General features: G+C 37.4%; 1 protein-coding gene across 1 annotated transcript in view; it reads left to right on the top strand.

The window, feature by feature from the left end:
• Positions 1-21,759, top strand: part of GDPD4 (glycerophosphodiester phosphodiesterase domain containing 4) — a 133,201-nt gene that overhangs the window by 58,444 nt on the left and 52,998 nt on the right. The window contains 1 exon segment of the mRNA XM_066369308.1: positions 1,343-1,499. Coding sequence (XP_066225405.1) covers positions 1,343-1,499 — 157 coding nt within the window.

Raw genomic sequence — 21,759 nt, 5'->3', positions numbered from 1 at the left:
TCTTTTATATTTCCAAATTTGTCTATATTGAGTAATTTTTCCTGGTCAGGGTTACATTTTCCTGCTTTTTAACATGTCTGGTAATTTTTATTTACATGTTGGACATTGTCATTTATCATGCTGGGTGCTATATATTTTTATACTCCGAAGAATTTTGGATGTTTCCTAGTAGGCAATTAAGTCAAATGAAGATTCTTTGTAGGTCTATTTTTAAGTTCTTTGATAGGTGGTTCAAAAGTCATTCTATTTCTAAATTATAGCCATTTCTAAGGTATGATACTCTGGAGTCTCTAAAGAGTACCATGTATTAATGTCTCTCCACGCTCATTGGATGGAATTTGAGTGATTTATACCTCTGTATGAGCTCTGCTAATTGTCTTAGAATTTTCTGGTAATATTTTTTCTTGAAAGTTGTTCTTGGCAAACTTTATAGAGTTTTACTCTGCACATCTGTACATTAATATTTAGCTATATACTCTAGGACCTCTGTGCGTACTTACCTATATCAATAAAGACCTGTGTATGTCTGTCTGTCTGTCTGTCATAAGTCCATTCTTTATGGGACTCTAGCCCACAAATTCTAGTTGACTTAAACTCTCCTTCATGTGATCTCTTTCTCCTCATTTCAGCACAGTAGCTGGGTCCTTTTTAGGTTCTCCTTTCCTGTGCCACAGTTCAGTATTCAACTACATCATTCTGTGCTTCTTGTTGTCCACTGGCTGAGAATGTTATTTCCTTCATTTTGTCCAGTTTTCTAGTTGTTTATGGTGAGTAAGCTAAGTCTCAACCCTTTTATTCTTTCATGGTCATCACAGAGTTCTCTCTTCATAGATATTTTAATGGGACAGGAAATGAAATTTTCATAAAGGCAAATAGCAGATAACAGAACTAGTAAGTTTTCCAATGCTGCTATGTGATGTGAAAGATCTAGGACCAGAAATACTCAAAGCAGGGGCCTACCTTGGGGATGGGTCAGCAAAACACAGGCGTATTGCATGAATGCTTGCTTGTATTGTGTAGTTCTGTGACCTCAGAGCCTTGACTCATTACCATCCCACTCACTACTGTACCTACTGTGTCCTTGAAGCCAGAAAAAAACCTAGAAATGGAAACTACTCCTTCACCACCACTGTTATGATACATAAGAAAATATTGATCCCTAGGGCAAAAAAATGTGGACATCAAAGTATAAATGACTGGTAATTAAGCCTTTGAAGAGATTTGGGAGGGAATAAGGAACCCTTGTAAAACTTGATACTTTGATGGGCTTTATGAGAACTCTGCCAAGGTGGTTGAGTTCAGCCTATCCATCCCTTTCCCTCTTTTCCCCCTTGGTCTGCAGTTTTGATGGTGTGCCTTTTCTCATGCATGACTATAACCTGAGAAGAACAACCAATATCAAGGAAGTCAGGCCAAATGAAAGCTTTACAGGTGGTGCCTACTTCTATTGGAATTTCTTGTCAACTCTGTATGCTGGCAAATGGTTTGTACAATATTGGGTAAGACATTTCCCAGTGCAACAATCCTACATTGAGTTCTTCTCCTGTACAAGGGCATGTGCTGCTCCTGGAGATAAAGGCTTTAGATCAAGATAGTCAAGCATACACACAATTTCGTTTCAGTATGGTAACAGGATTATGGCATTGGCAGAAGGCTTTTCCAATAATAAAACCAATCTAATTACTGCTTTCTACAGTCACTAGAAATTCTGAAGACAAACTTGTAATCTTACTATTGCCATTTAATTCCTTTTCAATCAAGCATTTCATAAACTTTTACAGTGTGCCTACCATGTACAGTACATTTTTTCTGGGCATTTTGAGTACCTCACAATTATAGATGAGGCAGAATAGGAAACATGTTTATTCTTGATTCTATCTTCTTACTACTCAACAAATATTTTTTGAGTACATATTGGGGTAATGTACATATCTACTACAATGGTGAATAAACACATACAGCCTTGATGAAGTTCACATGCTATTATATAAAACAAGTAATTGCAATACATTGTGATAAGAGCTAAAATATAGTTAATTTCAGGTAGCTGAGGAGTATAAAGGAAAATTCCTAACTCAGTCTGATTGATGGATTGAGGACTCTGGAAGAAGGAGATGTATAGGCTAGTAAAGATGTGGTAAAAACATAAAATGTTATGTACAGTTTAATTTTGAGGTAAGCGTGACTACTTCTACCTGAGTTAGATAGAGAATAATTTATGCAAAGGTATTATTTCAGCTCAGGAAAGTTCATTACTAAGGGAAACCATGGGCAGTGTTGGAGGTGTATTTCAGAGATTATCGTTTCCTGGAGCCAGAGGAGATGTGTGTGTGTGTGTGTGTGTGTGTGTGTGAGAGAGAGAGAGAGAGAGAGAGAGAGAGAGAAATGGATAAGGGAGGGAAGGTGAAAGAGAAAGGAGGTGATATAGGTAGAAAAATAATCTGGGAAAACATCTTGAAAGGAGATTATAACAATGTATAAATAACAAGTTAGAGGTCAAGATCTTTATGAATTTTTTAAAGTAAGTAAAATAAAATGTCAGATTTGCATTTGATAAAAGTCAAGCTTGCCTTCTCAATTTAAATGAAAAAACAAAAATTTTAGCTTATCATATGTGTAGGTGGAATTCATCTAAACTAGGTTTAACCAATCAGATACACTAATTTGAGACTTTGACTTTGAAAATAAACAGGAAGATGTAGGATGTCAGAGTAATAGCAGCATGAGAGATACCCTTTATCTCTCCTCTTGAAATTTTTTTTTTTGTATTTTTCTGAAGCTGGAAACAGGGAGAGACAGTCAGACAGACTCCCGCATGCGCCCGACCGGGATCCACCCGGCACGCCCACCAGGGGCGACGCTCTGCCCACCAGGGGGCGCTGCTCTGCCCCTCTGGGGCGTCACTCTGCCGTGACCAGAGCCACTCTAGCACCTGGGGCAGAGGCCAAGGAGCCATCCCCAGCGCCCGGGCCATCTTTGCTCCAATGGAGCCTTGGCTGCGGGAGGGGAAGAGAGAGACAGAGAGGAAGGAGGGGAGGGGGGGTGGAGAAGCAAATGGGCGCTTCTCCTATGTGCCCTGGCCGGGAATCGAACCCGGGTCCCCCGCATGCCAGGCTGACGCTCTACCGCTGAGCCAACCAGCCAGGGCCTCTCCTCTTGAATTTTAACAGATTGTATAGCAATAACACAGTGAAGGAATCCCAGCTGGACTTGCAGGCTTTCCTGAAAGATTCACACAGCCAATTGACTAAAGGTGGGGAGGGTAAAAAATGGAGGGGGGTACAGAAGATAAGAAGCACTTGCAGTCAGGATCTGGAGAGGGGAGAGGCCTGAACTGTCTGGGCTTTCATCTTCTGGGGCTCCAGAGAGGGAAGAAACTTGGACTATCTAGGCTTTCATCTGCCAGGTCTCTGGAGAGGAGAGAAACCTAGAGTGACTGGGTTTCCTTCTGTCGGGAGGAATGGAGAGATTGGGGAGCACTTGGTGTGATACTGAACCAAAGTGGCAGAATTGAGTCACCACCAGTGTTCCCAAGGTCTGCTTGCAACCTGCACTCAGACAGACAAAAATAGAAATAGCTGCCACCCAGCCTCTCAGACCCTACCACCCTCCCCTCATAGGTATGTAGAGTAGCAGCAACATACCCCACAGCTGAAGAACAGAGGTGTTCTGTGTCTGGTCCCCTTTTCTGTTAGGATGCAGGGAGGAGCACAAAGAGGCCTAAGACATCCATTGCTAAAGCCATAAAACCATCACAAGTCCCACCCTTCATTACAACGGCAGCCCCTCTATCACCTTTACAACAAAAACTCCTCAACAGAGTTCAGCCAGGGATTCTACAAAGCTAAAACTTGTCATCCAGCACCACCTACTAGAAAAAGGAGAAAAACTTCTTGGAAATTTTTTCTCCTAACTTTCTGTTCTTAAGTTTTTGTTGTTGTTATCCTATTTGATTTGATTATTGTCTTTATTGTTTTTTGTGCTTTTTCTCTATAATTTTTAACGTTCAATTTTTAATTTAATTTTTAAATTTATTTTTATCTTGATATTTTGTTACTGTTTTGCTTTATTTCTTAACAATACCACTCTCAAATGCCTTTAAAGCAGAAAAAATGGAATACCATAGCTACACAAGGAAGAGACACAGTTCAGAAAGAAAATGAAAAATCTCCAGAAAGCAATCTCAATAACATGGAAAATTGAAGTTAAACAATATAGAATTCAAAACTGAAGTTCTGAAAATGCTCAATGAGATGTGAGAAGACACTGATAAGCAATTTAATGACCTCAGAAAACAAAACAAATATTTTACCACAGAGATTAAAACTTTAAAAACAGAGATGAAGAACTCAGTATATGAACTGAAAAATGAGGTAAAAGTTTAGCTAATAAAACAGGCCGGATAAAGGAGAGAATCAGTGATATTGAAGATAGGCACCTGGAGATGCTACAGAGAGACACTCATAAATTTAAAAAAAAATAGTACAGCTCTTCAAGAATTGTCTGATTCCATCAGAAAGAGCAATATAAAAAGAATGAGTACATCAGAAGAATAAGAGAGGGAGAAGGAATGCAGAGCCTGTTCAAACAAATAATTAATGAGAACTTCCCAAGCCTATGGAAAGAGAGCCTCAAATCCAAGAAGCAAACAGAACACTGAGTAACTTCAACAGACCAACTCCAACACACATTGTAATTAAATTGTCAAAAATCAATGACAAAGGAAAAATCCTCAAGGCAGTTAGAGAAAAGAAGAACTTAACATATAAAGGAAAGCCCATTAGGTTATCATCAGGCTTCTCAGCAGAAACTCTACAAGTCAGAAGAGAGTGGATCCAAACATCCAAAATACTGAAAGAGAGGAATTACTTGCCAAGAATACTATATCCATCTAAGTTGTCCTTCAAATATGAAGGAGTAATAAAAACGTTTGCAGATATAAAGACACTGAGGGGATTGATCACCAGAAAACCCCCACAGCAGAAAGTACTCAAAGGGGTTATTCAACCAGACACAAAGAGCAAATCAAAACTACAAGTAAAATCTCCAACAAGGTCATAATAAAAACAAGGATAATCTGTGACAACCATAACACAAAAGGGAAGATGCTAAAGATCTGGAGAGGCAAAGGAGGATGGACTGCAGAAGCACTCATAAGACAAAGGACTCTTGTACCCATGGGCATTTCCTCTTAATAACCTAATGGTAACCATCCACGAAAAAGCCACTACTGAAATACACAGCTTAAAAAAAGAAGAAATGGGAGAAAGAAGTATGGAATACTACCAAACAAAATCAACTGACAGAAACAAAAAATAGAAGAACCAAATAAGACACAGAACTACCAGAAAACAAAACATACAATGGCTATAGAAAATTCTCAAGTGTCAATAATTACCCAAAATGTAAAGGAAATCAACTCAACAATAAAGAGGCAGAGTAGCAAATTGGATCAAAAGGCAAAACTTAACCACATGCTGCCTTCAAGGGACACATCTAAGCTGCAAGGACAAAAGTAGACTCAAAGTGAAAGGTTGGAAAATGATTCTCCAAGAAAATAATATTCAAAGGAAAGCAGGTGTAGCCACACTCATATCTGACAATGTTGACTTCAAAACAACAAAGGTAATCAGAGACAAAGATGGACATTTCATAATGATAGAGGGGATATTATATCAAGAAGACATAACTTTTTAATATATATGACCAAATCAGGGAGCTCCAACATATAAAAGACATTTACTAACAGATCTAAAAATAGACACAGACAAAATTGCAAGTATAGTTGGAGATTTCAACTATATTTAGATAGAGCATCCAAACAGAAAATAAATTAGGAAATATTGGCCTTAAATGACACACTGGACCAAATGGACATAATAGACATTTACAGGACATTTCATCCCAAAACGTCAGGTTACACATTCTTCTCCAATGTTAATGGAACATTCTCAAGGATAGACGTATGTTGGGCCACAAAACTAACACCAACAAATTCAGGAAGACTGAAATTATGCCAAACATATTGCCTGACCGTAAGGCTTTGAAATTAGAATTTGACTACAAAAAAAGAAGTAAAGTAATCCACTAAAATGTGGAAATTAAACAACATACTTCTAAAAAATGAGTCAAAGAAGGAATAAAAGCAGAGATCAAATCATATATATGGACAAATGGGAATGAAAATACAATATCAAAACTTTTGGGATGCAGCAAAAGCAGTATTAAAAAGGAAGTTTCTATCATTAAACAACCTAACATTACAGCTTAAGGAACTAGAAAAAGAAGAACAATGATAACCCAAAGTCAGCAGAAGAAAGGAGATAGTAAAAATTAAAGCAGAAATAAATGAAATAGAGAACAAAAAAAAAGGATAGAAAAAATTAAAACAACAAAGAGGTGATTCTTTGAAAAGATTGATAAAATTAACAAACCACTGACTAGACTCACTAAGGAAAAAAGAGGAAGGACTCAGATAAACAAAATCCAAAATGAAAGAGGAGAAATTACCACAGACATCATAGAGATACACTGTATACAGATTATGTATTATAGAATTGTACACTTGCAACCTATATAATCTTATTAATCATTGTCACCCCACTAAATTTAATAAAACAATTTAAAAGATCTTGGTTTGACTTGAGAGGAATAAGATGGATCTTCAGTAAATCCCTGAAGCATAACTTTCCAGGTAAATTATTGACTTTTGTCTAGTGAAAACAGTAAGTTTTGGCTATCTTCATCAGCTAGGACACAAAAGTAAATAGAGATAGGAACAAACAGGTAGTACTAGTAAATGGAATCTAATTCTTTTGTTAATAGCTCACAGATACTAGATAAATCTATGTCGTTTCCCATCTCATTTTTTTTCTTTTCTTTCTTTCTTTTTTTTGTGTGTGAGAGATACAGAGAAAGGGACAGATAAGGACAGACAAGAAGGGAGAGAGATGAGAAGCATCAACTCATAACTGCGGCACCTTAGTTGTTTATTGATTGCTTTCTCATATGTGCCTTGACTGTGGGCTATAGTAGAGTGATGCCTTGCTCAAGCCAGTGACCTTGGGCTTCAAGTCAGTTACCTTTTGGCTCAAGCCAGCAATCTGTCTATGATCCCACACTCAAGCCAGTGACTCTGCACTTAAGCCAGATGAACTCACGTTCAAGCCTGTGACCTTGCGTTTTCAAATCTGGGTCCTCTGGGTCCCAGGCTCTATCCACTGTGCCACCACTACCTGGTCAAGCTGTGTTTTCTTTTCTTTTTTTAAAAAAAGCTGGTTAAACAGACCTATTTCCTGGACTAATGCAAGGAAAATTAATTTGTATTATATTGTTATAATTGGTTTAAATCTTTCTTAACTTTAGCATTGAGATGATTTTAAGAAACAGTGTCAACAAAGTCAGTCTGAACTCTCAGGTTTTACTCCAATTACTCTGCCCTTTTCCGTCAGGAATGCTGATACTCTGGCTAACTATTTATTATGTTCTAAATAAATATACTAATATTTATAGCTATAATTTAATAATGTTCAATAAAATATTTTGTGACTCCTAAAAATAATTTGCCTGCAGTACATTTTGTCTGATGATTCTTTTTCCAAAGTAGATTTCTAATGATGAAGTTTATAGGAAAGTGGTATAGAGAAGAAAGGAGTGTTTCTGACAATGGCCTCAAAATAATAGTTATAGGTTGGAACATGGAAAAGGACTTGGGATTGTTAGAAATGTCCACTACTTCAATGGTTTTAGTACTCTGAGCAATCCGATTTTCTACAGTAGTAGGATTAATAATAATAAAAAAGATAGTGGGCTCTGTCTCAACAAGAAACTATTTTGTTCATCTATATTACAGATAGATCGACTCAAAAGTTGTTAAGTGGTTATGTTTTCCTTTAAGTGGCATCACTTGACAGATTTTGGTTAATTGTCCTATTTCTTAATCAGTATGATACATTGCATTGCCCACTGGCCATTCTACTTGCACTTGCTCTAAGCATAGGCATAGAAAACTAAAGACCTTTCACTGTTGTTTTTAATTGAGGAATCAGATCGTTTATGTGGAGAACTAGAAGTTTGTTTTTATTTTTATATCATTACTTTTTAGGGCTTTTGAAAAAGTTCAACCACATGTTGAAGATAGTCTAAACTGTCATTATCCTATTCCTGTTTATTTTTCTAAGTCCCCTAGTTTATATACCAAAAAGAGACTTGATTTACTTCAGCTGTTATATCTACCCCATACTACCATTTAAAGCTTATATAAATCTAGTTTTAAACTCTCCTATAGTTTATTCTTTATTGTTTTTGCTACTTTGAATTTTCATCCAGTTTATCCTAAAGGAAAGGTTTCATAAATGTCTTTCTATAGTGCATTTTTTATTCTTTTTTTCCCTTTCAGAAACAGTGTACAAATTACAAGTTTAGTCATTTAAATCCTGCCTTGGTCTTTACTATTCCATTTTTTTTAACATTTAAATGAATCAGTTGATCTAGATCTAGTCTAACAAATCTTTCTTTATTTATTTAAAATTTTTATTTTTACCATTATGTTGATGTGGTTCCAAGCGTCCCCCTCATTATAACACCCTCTACACACTGCATCATGCCCCCGTGCCCCATGCAAAGTCTCCTGCCACCCCAATTAGATCCCCTTTGCTCCCTCCCTCTAACCCCACTCCTTTTCCTCTGGCTACTGCTACCCTGTTGACTATATCTATGTGTTATGTACATATAATTTTGGCTAATTCCTTCACCTTCTTCGATACTATTCTCTCATCCACTTTCCCTCTGACAGCTGTCCATCTGTTCCCTGTGACCCTGCCTCTGTTTATATTTTGTTCCTCAGTTCACTGTGCTCATTAGATTCCACATATAACTGAGATCATATAATATTTGTCTTTCTCTCCCTGGCTTATAACACTTAGCATAATAAACTCCAGGCCCATCCATGGTACTGCAATAAGTAAGATTTTCTTCTTTTTATGACTGTGTAGTATTCCATTGTTTAAATATAGCACAGCTATTTTATCCATTTGACCACTGATGATCACTTGGGCTATTTCCAGATCTTGGCTTTTGTATACAATGCTGCAGTGAACATGGGGGTGCATATCTTCTTTTGAATTAGTGTTTTGGGATTCTTAGAATAAATTCCTACAAGTGGGATAGTTGGGTCATAAGGCAGTTCCATTTTTAATATTTTGAAGAAATGCCATACTGTTTTCCACAGTGGCTGCACCAGTCTGCATTCCTACCAGCAGTGCAGGAGGATTCCCTTTTCTCCACACCCTTACCAGCACTTGTTTGTTGATTTGTTAATGAGAGACATTCTGGCAAGTGTGAGACGGTATTGCATTATGGTTGTAATTTGCATTTCTCTAATGATTAGTGATGTTGAGCATTTTTTCATATGCCTGTTGGCCATTTGTATGTCCTCATGGAGAATGTCTATTCACGTTCTTTGCCCATTTTTTAATTGGATTGTTTACTTTCCTGTGTTGACTTTTAGGAAGTTCTTTATAAATTTTAGTTATTAACCCTTCATCAGACATACTGGCAAACACGTTCTCTCATTGAGTGGGTTGTTTTTTTATTTTGTTAATGATTTCTTTCACTGTACAAAAGCTTTTTAGTTTGATATTGTCCCATTTGTTTATTTTGTCCTTTATTTCACTTGCCCATAGAGATATATTGGCAAAAAATATTGTTACAAGAGATACTGGAGAGTTTACTGCCTATGTTTTCTTCCAAGATGTTTATGGTTTCACGACTTACATTTAAGTCTTTTACCCATTTTGAGTTTATTTTTATGAATGGTGTAAGCTGGTAGTCTAGTTTCATTTCTGATCATGTACCTGTCCAAAATTCCCAGCACCATTTATTAAAAAGACTGTCTTTACTCCATTGTATAGTCCTGCCTCCTTTGTTAAATATTAACTAACCATAAACGTGTGGGTTTATTTCTGGGTTCTCTGTTTCCACTGATATGTATACCTGTTTTTATGCCAGTACCAGGATGTTTTGAGTACAATGGCCTTGTAGTAGAGCTTGATATCAGGAAGTGTGATACTTCCCACTTCATTCTTCATTTTCAAGATTGCTGAGGCTATTGGTTATTTTGTTTTTTTGTTGTTGTTCTATGTAAATTTTTGAAATATTTCTTTAGATCTGTAAAGTATGCCCTTGGTATTTTAATAGGAATTGCATTAAATCAATAGATTGCTTTGGCTAATATGGACATTTTAATGATTTTAATTCTTACTATCCATGAACACAGTTTATGCTTCTACTTATTTGTATCTTTCTTGATTTCTTTTTTCAATGTCTTATAATTATCCAAGTATAAGTCTTTTACCTTCCTGATTAAATTTATCTCTAGATACTTTATTTTTCTTATAGTTGTTGTAATAGTGAAGGGGATTGTTTTCTTAATTTTTCTTTCTGAAAATTCATTACTGGTGTATAAAAATGCTACTGATTTCTGAATATTAATTTTATACCCTGCCACCTTGTCGAATTCATTTATCAGGCCTAGTAGATTTTTGGCTGAGACTTTAGGGTTTTCTATGTACAGTATCATGTCATCAGCAAATAATGACAGTTTTACTTCTTTTCTAATTTAGATAACTTTTATTTCTTCTTGCTGTCTGCTGTGGTTAGTACTTCCAATATAATGTTGAATAAGAGTGGTGAAAGGAGAAACCACTGTCTTATTCCTGATCTTAAGAGGATTGCTTTAAATTTTTGCTCATTGAATATGATGTTGGCTCTCAGTTTGTCATATATGGCCTTTATTATGTTGGAGTATGTTTTCTGTATTCCCACTTTGCTCATAAATGGGTGCTGGCTTTTATCAAATGCTTTTTCTGCATCTGTTGATATGGTCATATGATTTTTATCCCTCATTTTGTTTATGTGATTGTAAAGCCAGTAGCCGCGGCCACCATCACAGCTGCCTGGCCTGTGCAGGTTCACATTTGATTTGGACAGACAGTAATGAAACAATGGAGCCAAGAACTGGTAGGCCATTAGCTTTAATTCTAGCTTGCACCTGGAAGGCAAGAAATACACACAGTGGGAAAACACTTCCTTTTCCATTCAGGGCTGCCAAAGCCACTGACTTATCCAAGTTCCCTAGGATCAAAGGTTTGTACCTCACCAGTCTTATTCACCTCTGTTCTCCATCTCCTTCTCTCTGCACAAACTCTGCACAAACTGGCTTCACCTTCAGCACTCGTCATCTTGGCTGCTTCTCCTCTCCTCCACGTGGCCGTTCTCTGCTGTCCTCCCACATGGGCTCAGCTCCTCTATCCCACTTTATAGTGTAGAAATCAAAACCTTTAATCCAATATACAAACAAAGATGTCTCTGATACAAAGTCACTTATCTGAGGCATAATGAGATTCCTCATGAGAGTGTACCACCCCACCATGCAACAGTCAAGGGTGTGAGGAAAAGCTTAGTTTTAAAACTAAACCTTAGGCTATAAGTATCCTGCCTGCTTACAGCCTGTCCCCCACACCCAATGCAAACTATAAGCAAGCAAACGTATATATCATATTTACAAACTTATTTGACCAACATTCCACCCCTTTTGCTCACTTACAATCTAAAGCACAGGTATTCCTGCACAAGGAAATTAAGCGCAATACACAAATCACAACAACAGCACAAATCGTACAGTTTCAACAATTACAAAGCTACATTTCACCAGTCTCTGAGCACTTTGCCCAAAGCACAAAATGTCCTCGGCCTTCTTTCTAGCCCTTTGAAAAGCTTCCCGGGGCAAGGGAGTGCTTCCAGCAAAGCCATCCCCCACCCCCATCAGAGTATTTTACATTGTACAAAATCCATAAGTCCATCCAACATAGGAGTCAGTGCCCACTCCAGTCATAGTCCAGGAATCAGTCCATGCACATGGGGCCTCAGCCACCCCTGTCATCCCTGCTGTCCTGGCAGGTCTTACACTGTCCCAAAAAGGAGCACATGGCAATGGCAGTCAGCATTTCCATCTCTGCTCCGAAAAGCATGATGGCAGTCACCCCTATGTCCCAAAATCGCAGACCTACCAGGGGCATAGTAGGTACTCCTTGCTGCTGGGCTTTCATCTTCTGGAGACTGCAGATCGCGACTCCAGCTCGATTCTCCTCATCCTCCAAAGAGGAACTGGAAACACCAGCTCCTGCTGCCAGGCTTGAGCCCCAGCTCTCTGCCACCTGCCGCCCCACAGGCCTTGCAGCCCCAGCTCCGGCCTCAGCCCCAGCCTCCTGCCACTGCTGGCTCTCCACAACATCCAGGGCAATCTCCAACTCACGAACCTGTGATTCCTTCTCCAGCGGCTACTCTATTTCCAAGCGAAACTCATGAACCTAGTCAGCCTCCTTCTCTGGTGCTTGCTCCAGCTCCAGGGTCAGCATCTCTTTCTCCCACGTTTGCTCCAGCTCCTTCCACTGCTCGGTTTGCAGTTCCAGGCAGCCTCTTCCACAGAGCTCTCAGTTTCCTCTTGCATGGCTGTAAAAGTCAGCCAGCCTACAGTACCCAAAAGGACAGCCATGGGGAACCATAACAGCAGCCAGTCCTCTACCTTGCACCTCAAGGGTGGCGGCTCCATACTGATCTCTGAATCCTGCCAAAGACTACACCAAATGTAAAGCCAGTAGCTGCGGCCACTGTCACAGCCGCCCATGCAGGTTCGCATTTGATTCAGGAAGACAGTATTGAAACAATGGAACCAAGAACTGATGGGCCATTAGCTTTAATCCTAGCTTGCACCTGGCGGGCAAGAAATACACAGTGGGAAAACACTTTCTTTTTCATTCAGGGCTGCCAAAGCCACTGACTTATCCAAGTTTCCTAGGATCAAAGGTTTGTACCTCACCAGACTTACTCACCTCTGTTCCCCATCTCCTTTCTTCACAAACTGCACAAACTGGCTTCTCCTTCAGCACTCCGCCATCTTGGCTGCTTCTCCTCTCCTCCCTGTGGCCTTTCTCTGCTGTCCTCCCACATGGGCTCAGCTCCTCTGCCCCACTTTATAGTGTAGAAATCAAAACTTTTAATCCAATATACAAACAAAGATGTCTCCGATACAAAGTCACTTATCTGAGGCGTAATGGGATTCCTCGTGAGAGTGTACAACCCCACCATGCAACAGTCAAGGGTATGAGGAAAAGCTTAGTTTTAAAACTAAACCTTAGGCTATAAGTATCCTGCCTGCTTACAGCCTGTCCCCCACACCCAATGCAAACTATAAGCGAGCAAACCTATATATCATATTTACAAACTTATTTGACCAACAATGATGAATCACATTTTTTGATTTGTGAATATTGTACCAGCCTTGCCTTCACTGAATAAATCTGACTGGATCATGAAGTATGATTTTTTAATACAGTGGTACCTTGAGATATGAATTTAATTCATTCTGTAACTGAGCTCGTAAGTCAGTCATCAAACTGCCGATACTGGACTCGTATATTAAACTGCCGATACTGGACCTGTGCACCAATGCACCAACTAGTGGCAGCCTCCTGAATCATGACTCATATCTCTGAATTTTGCTCAGATCTCGAACAAAAATATGGACTGAGTTGCAGCTCGTATCTTAAAAAAATTTTTTTTGTATGTTGGTCTGTTCATATCTCAAGGTACCACTGTATATTGCTGGACCTGGTTTGCTAATATCTTGTTAAGAATTTTAGCATCTATGTTTATCAGATATATTGGCCTATAGTTTGATATAGTCCCTTTCATTTAATGTTGCCTTTACATTCTTTGCCTTCGGGGCCAAATTCATAAATTTTTCTCTATGACCAAAGTCCATGAGTTTAGAACCTATGTTTTCTTCTATGTAATTTCTTGTTTCAGATCTTATATTTAGATCTTTCATCCATTTTGAATTAATTTTTGTTCATGGGGACAAACTGCAGTCAAGATTCAATCTTTGGCATATGGCTTTCCAATTTTCCCAGCACCATTTATTGAAGAGGGTTTCATTCTCCTTTGTGTGTTTTTGGCTCCTTTGTCAAAGACTGTCCATGTGGTTTTATTTCTGGGCTCTTGATTCTGTTTCATTTGTCTGCCTGTTTTTCTGCTGATACCATTCTGTTTTGATTTTCCTGCTTTGTAGTTTGGGGTTTTTTATGGTTCCATAAAAACCTGGTGATTTTTTGTCCTGTTTCTTTAAAGATGGATTTGGGGGAATTTAATGGGGATTGCATTAAATTTGTATATTGCTTTGGATAATATAGCCATTTTAACTATGCATAGATTCTTCCAATCCATGAACATGGAATATTTTTCCAATTCTTTGTGTGTTCTTTCAATAATGCTTTTCAGTTTTCAGTAAATAGGTTTTTCACATTCTTGGTATTTTATTTTTGTTGCAATTTTGAAATGATTTTTTTAGTTCATTTTCTGAAGCTTTATTGTTGGGGTATAGGAGACCAATAGACTTTTGTTACTGATTTTGTATCCTGCATTTTACTGTATTGGTTTATTGTTTCTAATAGTTTTTCAATGGAATTTTTGGGGTTTTCTGTAATCAGGATAATATCATCTGCAAAAAAACAATACCTTTATTTCTTCTTTCTCAATATGGATGCCTTTTATTTTCTTCTCTTGCCTGATTGCTCTGGCTAAAACTTATAGAACTATGTTGAAAAGAGTAGAGAGAGTAGAAAGCCTTGTCTTATTACTGATTTTAGAGGAAAAGCCTTCATTTTTTTCACCATAGTATCATAGTATGATATTAGCTGATGGTTTGTCATATATGGCCTTAATTATGTTGAGGTACTTTCCTTCCATACAAATTTTGAGCATTTTAAACATAAATGGATGTTGTATCTTATTGCATGCCTTTTTTGCATCTATTGAAAGTATCATATAATTTTTGTTCTTTATTTTGTTGATGTGGTATTTTACATTAATCAGTTTATGTGTATTAAGCTATCCTTATGCTCCTGAAATGAATCCCATTTGATTGTGATGTATTTTTTTAATGTATTATTGTATTTGATTTGCTAGTATTTTGTTTAGGATTTTTGAATCTTTATTCCTTAGAGATACTGGTCTGTCATTGCCCTTGCAAGGTTTTGGTATCATTGTTATGTTGACCTTATAAAATGTGTTAGGGAATATTGCTTCTTCTATTTTTTGGAAAACTTTGAGCAGGATAGTTACCAAATCTTCGACCGTTTTGTAGTATTCACTAGTGTAGACATCTAGCCTAAACTTTTATTTTGGGGGAGGATTTTGATAGTTGTTTTTATTTCCTCCTTCCTCAAGTGTCTATTTAGGTTTTCCACTTCTCCATGACTCAGGCTAGGAAGATTGTATAGTTCTAGGAATTTACTCATTTCTTCTATATTGTTAAATTGGGTGGCATATAATCTTTCATAGTATTCTAGTATGACTCTTTTATACAGTATCTATGATATCTGTGGTAAATTATCCTCTTTCATTTCTCCTTTTTCTTTAGTGAGTCTAGCTAGGGGTTTGTCAATTTTATTGATCTTTTCAAAGAACTAGCTCTTAGTTCTAATTTTTCTGTAACTTTTTTCTTTATTTCATTTAAATCTCTAATTTTTACTGTTTTCTTTCTTCTGCTGACTTTGGGTTGCCTTTGTTCTTTTTCTTGTTCTTTAATATGTAATGTTAGGTTGTTTACTTGGGATCTCTCTTGTTTCTTGATATATACCTGTAATGATATAAATTTCCCTCTTATTACTGCTTTTGCTGGATCCCAGAAGTTTTGATATGTTGTATTATCATTCTTGTGTGTGTGTGTGTGTGTATTATTTTTTTATCTCAGCTTTTTTTTCTTTGACCCAGTCATTTTTTAGAAGTATGTTATTTAATTTTTACATCTTATTGAGTTACTATACTTCTTTTTTGCAGTTGAATTCTAATTTCAAAGCCTCATGGTCAGGGAATATACTTGGTATAATTTCAATCTCCCTGAATTTGTTGATATTAGTTTTGTGGCTCAAAATATGATCTTTGAGAATGTTCCATGCATATGGAAATGAAGTATAAATCTGATATTTTGGAATGAAATGTCTTTGTACATGTTTACTATGTCCATTTGGTCTAGTGTGTCATTTAAGGCTGATATTTCTTTATTGATTTTCTATTTGGGTGATCTTTCTAAATCTGTCAGTGGTGTGTTAAAATCTCCAAGTATGGTTGCATTTTTGTCTATTTTTAGATGTTAGTAGAAGTCATATATTTTGGTGCTCCCTGATTAGGTACATATATATTAAGAAGTATTATGTCTTCCTGATACAGTGTTTCCTTTATCATTATGAAATGTCCATCTTTTTCTTTTGTTACCTTTATTGTCTTCAAGTCAGCATTGTTAGATATTAGTATGGCTACACCTGCTTTTTTGGGTGTATCATTTGCTTGGAGAATCATCTTCCAATCTTTCACTTGTGTGTGTGTGTGTATGGCAAAGACAGAGGAGTCAGAGAGAGGGACAGATAGGAGAGATAGGGACAGACAGACAGGAAGGGAGAGAGATGAGAAACATCAATTCTTTGTTGCAGCACCTTAATTGTTCATTGATTGCTTTCTTATATGTGCCTTGACTGGGGGGCTACAGCAGACTGAATGACCCCTTGCTTGAGCCAGCAACCTTGAGCTCAAGCTTGTGAGCCTTGCTCAAACCAGGTGAGCCCGTGCTCAAACTGGCAACATCAGGGTCTTGAACCTGGATCCTACGCGTCCCAGTTCTATGCTCTATCCACTGGTACACCACCTGGTCAGGCCAACCTTTCACTTAGAATCCACTATCCACATTCTTCCTTGCAGGTTAGATGTGTCTCTTGAAGGCAGCATGTGGTTGGGTTTTGCTTTTTGATACAGTCTGCTATTCTGTGCATCTTTATTGGTGAGTTCAGTCCATTTACATTTAGGGTAATTGTTGATGCTTGAGAATTTTCTATAGTCATTTTATGATTTGTTTTCTGGTAGCTATTTGTCTCCTTTGGTTTTTCTCTTTTGTGTTTCTGTAGTTGTTTTTGTTTGGTGGTATTTCATACATCTTTCCCCTATTTCTTCTTTTTTAAGGTATATGTTTCAGTATTGTTTTTTTTATAGATGATTGTCATTATGTTACTAAGAAAAAAATGTTCATGTGTACAAGAGTCCTTTGTTTTATGAGTGCTTCTGAACTCTATCCTACTTCTGCAGATCTTTATTCTCTCTCATTTTATGATATTGTTGTCACAGATTATTCTTGTTTTTACTATAAGCTTGTTGGGTTTTTTAAAAATTTAACTTATTGTGTTTACATAGATTCTAGTGTCACCCCGAATGCATCCCCCTTCCTCTATATTCCCCTCAACATCTCTCTTCCCCCCCTCCTAACAGATCCCTCCCCCCTTCCCTTCAGGTTTAATCCTGTTCCTCAGTTTACATTGTTCCTTGGATTTCTCAAATGAGTGAGGTCATATGATATTTTTCTTTCTCTGCCTGGCTTATTTCACTTAACATAATAGTTTCCAGGTTCATCCATGTTGTTACAAAAGGTAATATTTCTGCCTTTTTCATGGCCCCATAGCATTGCATTGTATATATGTACCACAGCTCTTTTTTATTTATTTATTTTTTCCATTTTTTATATTAAATTTAATGCAGTGACATTGATAAATCAGGGTACATATGTTGAGAGAAAACATCTCCAGATTATTTTGACATTTTATTATGCTGTATACCCCTCACCCAAAGTCAAATTGTCTTCTGTCACCTTCTATCTGGTTTTCTTTGTACCCCTCCCCTCCCCCACCCCCTATCTCCTTCCTCGCTCCATCCCCCCCCACCCCCCACCATCACATTCTTGTTCATGTCTCTGAGTCTCATTTTTATGTCCCGTCTATGTATGGATTCATATAGTTCTTAGTTTTTTCTGATTTACTTATTTCACTCCGTATAATGTTATCAAGGTCCATCCATGTTATTGTAAATGATCCAATGTCATCATTTCTTATGGCTGAGTAGTATTCCATAGTATATATGTACCAAAGCTTTTTAATCCACTCGTCCTCTGATGGACACTTGGGCTGTTTCCAGACCTTTGCTATTGTGAACAATGCTGCCACAAACATGGGGGTGCATTTCTCCTTTTGGAGCCGTTCTATGGTGTCCTTGGGATATATTCCTAAAAGCGGGATAGCTGGGTCAAAAGGCAGTTCCATTTTTAATTTTTTGAGGAATCTCCATACTGTTTTCCACAGTAGCTTCACCAGTCTGCATTCCCACCAGCAGTGCAGGAGGATTCCCTTTTCTCCACATCCTCGCCAGCACTTATTCTGTGTTGTTTTGTTGATGAGCGCCATTCTGGCTGGTATGAGGTGATATTTCATTGTGGTTTTAATTTGCATTTCTCTAATGATTAGTGATGTTGAGCATTTTTTCATATGATTATTGGCCATCTGTATGTCCTCTTTGTAGAAGTGTCTATTCATTTCTTTTTCCCATTTTTTGATTGGATTGTTTGTCTTCCTGGTGTTGAGATTTACAAGTTCTTTATACATTTTGTTTATTAACCCCTTATCAGACGTATTGTCAAATATGTTCTTCCATTCTGTAGTTTGTCTTTTTATTCTGTTCTTATTGTCTTTAGCTGTGCAAAAGCTTTTTAGTTTGATATAGTCCCATTTGTCTATCCTGTCTATTATTTCACTTCCCTGTGGAGATAAATCAGCAAATATATTGCTCCGAGAGATGTCGGAGAGCTTACTGCCTATGTTTTCTTCTAAGATGCTTATGGTTTCATGGCTTACTTTTAAGTCTTTTATCCATTTTGAGTTTATTTTTGTGAGTGGTGTAAGCTGATGATCTAGTTTCCTTTTTTTGCAGGTAGCTGTCCAATTTTCCCAACACCATTTGTTAAAGAGGCTGTCTTTACTCCATTGTATTTCCTTACCTCCTTTGTCAAATATCAGTTGTCCATAGAGCTGTGGGTTTATTTCTGGGTTCTCTGTTCTGTTCCATTGATCTATATGCCTGTTCTTATGCCAGTACCAGGCTGTTTTGAGTACAATGGCCTTGTAGTATAACTTGATATCAGAGAGTGTGATATCTCCCACTTTCTTCTTCTTTTTTAAGATTGCTGAGGCTATTTGTGTTCTCTTTTGGTTCCATATCAATTTTTGGAATATGTGATCTATATCTTTGAAGTATATCATTGGTATTTTAATTGGTATTGCATTGAATTTATAGACTGCTTTGGGTAATATAGACATTTTAATGATATTTATTCTTCCTAACCATGAGCACGGTATATGCTTCCACTTCTTTGTATCTTCCTTGATTTTTTATTATTATTAAATTTAATGCAGTGACATTGATAAATCAGGGTACATATGTTGAGAGAAAATATCTCTAGATTATTTTGACATTTGATTGTGCTGTATACCCCTCCCCCAAACTTAAATTGTCTTCTGTCACCTTCTATCTGGTTTTCTTTGTGCCCCTCCCCTCCCCTAACCCCTCTCTCCGTCTTCACCCCCTCCCTCTTCCCCCAACCTCCCGCCCCTGTTGCCATCACATTCTAGTTCATGTCTCTGAGTCTCATTTTTATGTCCCTTCTATGTATGGATTCATCTTAGTTTTAGTGTTGTTTTTTTTTTCTGATTTACTTATTTCACTCCGTATAATGTTGTCAAGGTCCATCCATGTTATTGTAAATGATCCGATGTCATCATTTCTTATGGCTGAGTAGTATTCCATAGTATATATGTACCAAAGCTTTTTAATCCACTCGTCCTCTGACGGACACTTGGGCTGTTTCCAGATCTTCGCTATTGTGAACAATGCTGCCACAAACATGCAGGTGTATTTCTCCTTTTCGAGCCGTTCTATGGTGTCCTTGGGGTATATTCCTAAAAGTGGGATAGCTGGGTCAAAAGGCAGTTCGATTTTCAGATTTTTGAGGAATCTCCATACTGTTTTCCACAGTGGCTGCACCAGTCTGCATTCCCACCAGCAGTGCAGGAGGGTTCCCTTTTCTCCACATCCTCGCCAGCACTTATTCTGTGTTGTTTTGTTGATAAGCGCCATTCTGACTGGTGTGAGGTGATATCTCATTGTGGTTTTAATTTGCATTTCTCTAATGATTAGTGATGTTGAGCATTTTTTCATATGCCTATTGGCCATCTGTATGTCCTCTTTGGAGAAGTGTCTATTCATCTCTTTTGCCCATTTTTGAATTGGGTTGTTTGTCTTCCTGGTGTTGAGTTTTACAAGTTCTTTATAAATTCTGGTTATTAACTGCTTATCAGATGTATTGTCAAATATGTTCTCCCATTGTGTAGTTTGTCTTTTTATTCTGTTCTTGTTGTCTTTAGCTGTGCAAAAGCTTTTTAGTTTGATATAGTCCCATTTGTTTATCCTGTCTTTTATTTCACTTCCCCGTGGAGATAAATCAGCAAATATATTGCTCCGAGAGATGTCGGAGAGCTTACTGCCTATGTTTTCTTCTAAGATGCTTATGGTTTCACGGCCTACATTTAAGTCTTTTATCCATTTTGAGTTTATTTTTGTGAGTGGTGTAAGCTGGTGATCTAGTTTCATTTTTTTTGCAGGTAGCTGTCCAATTTTCCCAACACCATTTGTTAAAGAGGCTGTCTTTACTCCATTGTATTCCCTTACCTCCTTTGTCAAATATCAGTTGTCCATAGAACTGTGGGTTTATTTCTGGGTTCTCTGTTCTGTTCCATTGATCTATATGCCTGTTCTTATGCCAGTACCAGGCTGTTTTGAGTACAACGGCCTTGTAGTATAACTTGATATCAGGAAGTGTGATACCTCCCACTTTATTCTTCTTTTTTAAGATTGCTGAGGCTATTCGTGTCCTCTTTTGGTTCCATATAAATTTTTGGAATATGTGTTCTATATCTTTGAAGTATGTCATTGGTATTTTAATTGGTATTGCATTGAATTTATAGATTGCTTTGGGTAATATAGACATTTTAATGATGTTTATTCTTCCTAACCATGAGCACGGTATATGCTTCCACTAGTTTGTATCTTCCTTGATTTCTTTTATCAATGCTTTGTAATTTTCCGAGTACAAGTCTTTAGTCTCCTTGGTTAAGTTTACTCCTAGATACTTTATTTTTTTGGTTGTAATTGTGAAGGGGATTGTTTCCTTAATTTCTCTTTCTGACTGTTCATTGTTGGTGTATAAAAATGCTTCTGATTTCTGAGTATTGATTTTATATCCTGCCACTTTGCTGAATTTATTTATCAGGTCCAGTAGTTTTTTGACTGAGACTTTAGGGTTTTCTATATACAATATCATATCATCTGCAAATAATGATAGTTTTACTTCTTCTTTTCCAACTTGAATGCCTTTTATTTCTTCTTCTTGTCTGATTGCTGTGGCTAGGACTTCCAGGACTATGTTAAATAAGAGTGGTGAAAGGGGGCACCCCTGCCTTGTTCCTGATCTTAAGGGTATTGCTTTTAATTTTTTCCCATTGAGTATGATGTTGGCTGTGGGTTTCTCATAGATGGCTTTTATCATGTTGAGGTATGTTCCCTGTATTCCCACTTTGCTGAGAGTTTTGATCATGAATGGGTGCTGGATTTTATCAAATGCTTTTTCTGCATCTATTGAAATTATCATATGGTTTTTCTCCTTTTTGTTTATGTGATGAATCACATTGATTGATTTACGAATATTGTACCAGCCTTGCCTCCCCAGAATAAATCCCACTTGATCATGGTGTATGATTTTTTCCATATATTGTT

This window comes from Saccopteryx leptura, chromosome 1, assembly GCF_036850995.1.
Source record: "Saccopteryx leptura isolate mSacLep1 chromosome 1, mSacLep1_pri_phased_curated, whole genome shotgun sequence".
Taxonomy (NCBI): Eukaryota; Metazoa; Chordata; class Mammalia; order Chiroptera; family Emballonuridae; genus Saccopteryx; species Saccopteryx leptura.
Note: the sequence above shows the minus strand (reverse complement) of the source record. Positions and strands in the feature narration are given on the sequence as shown.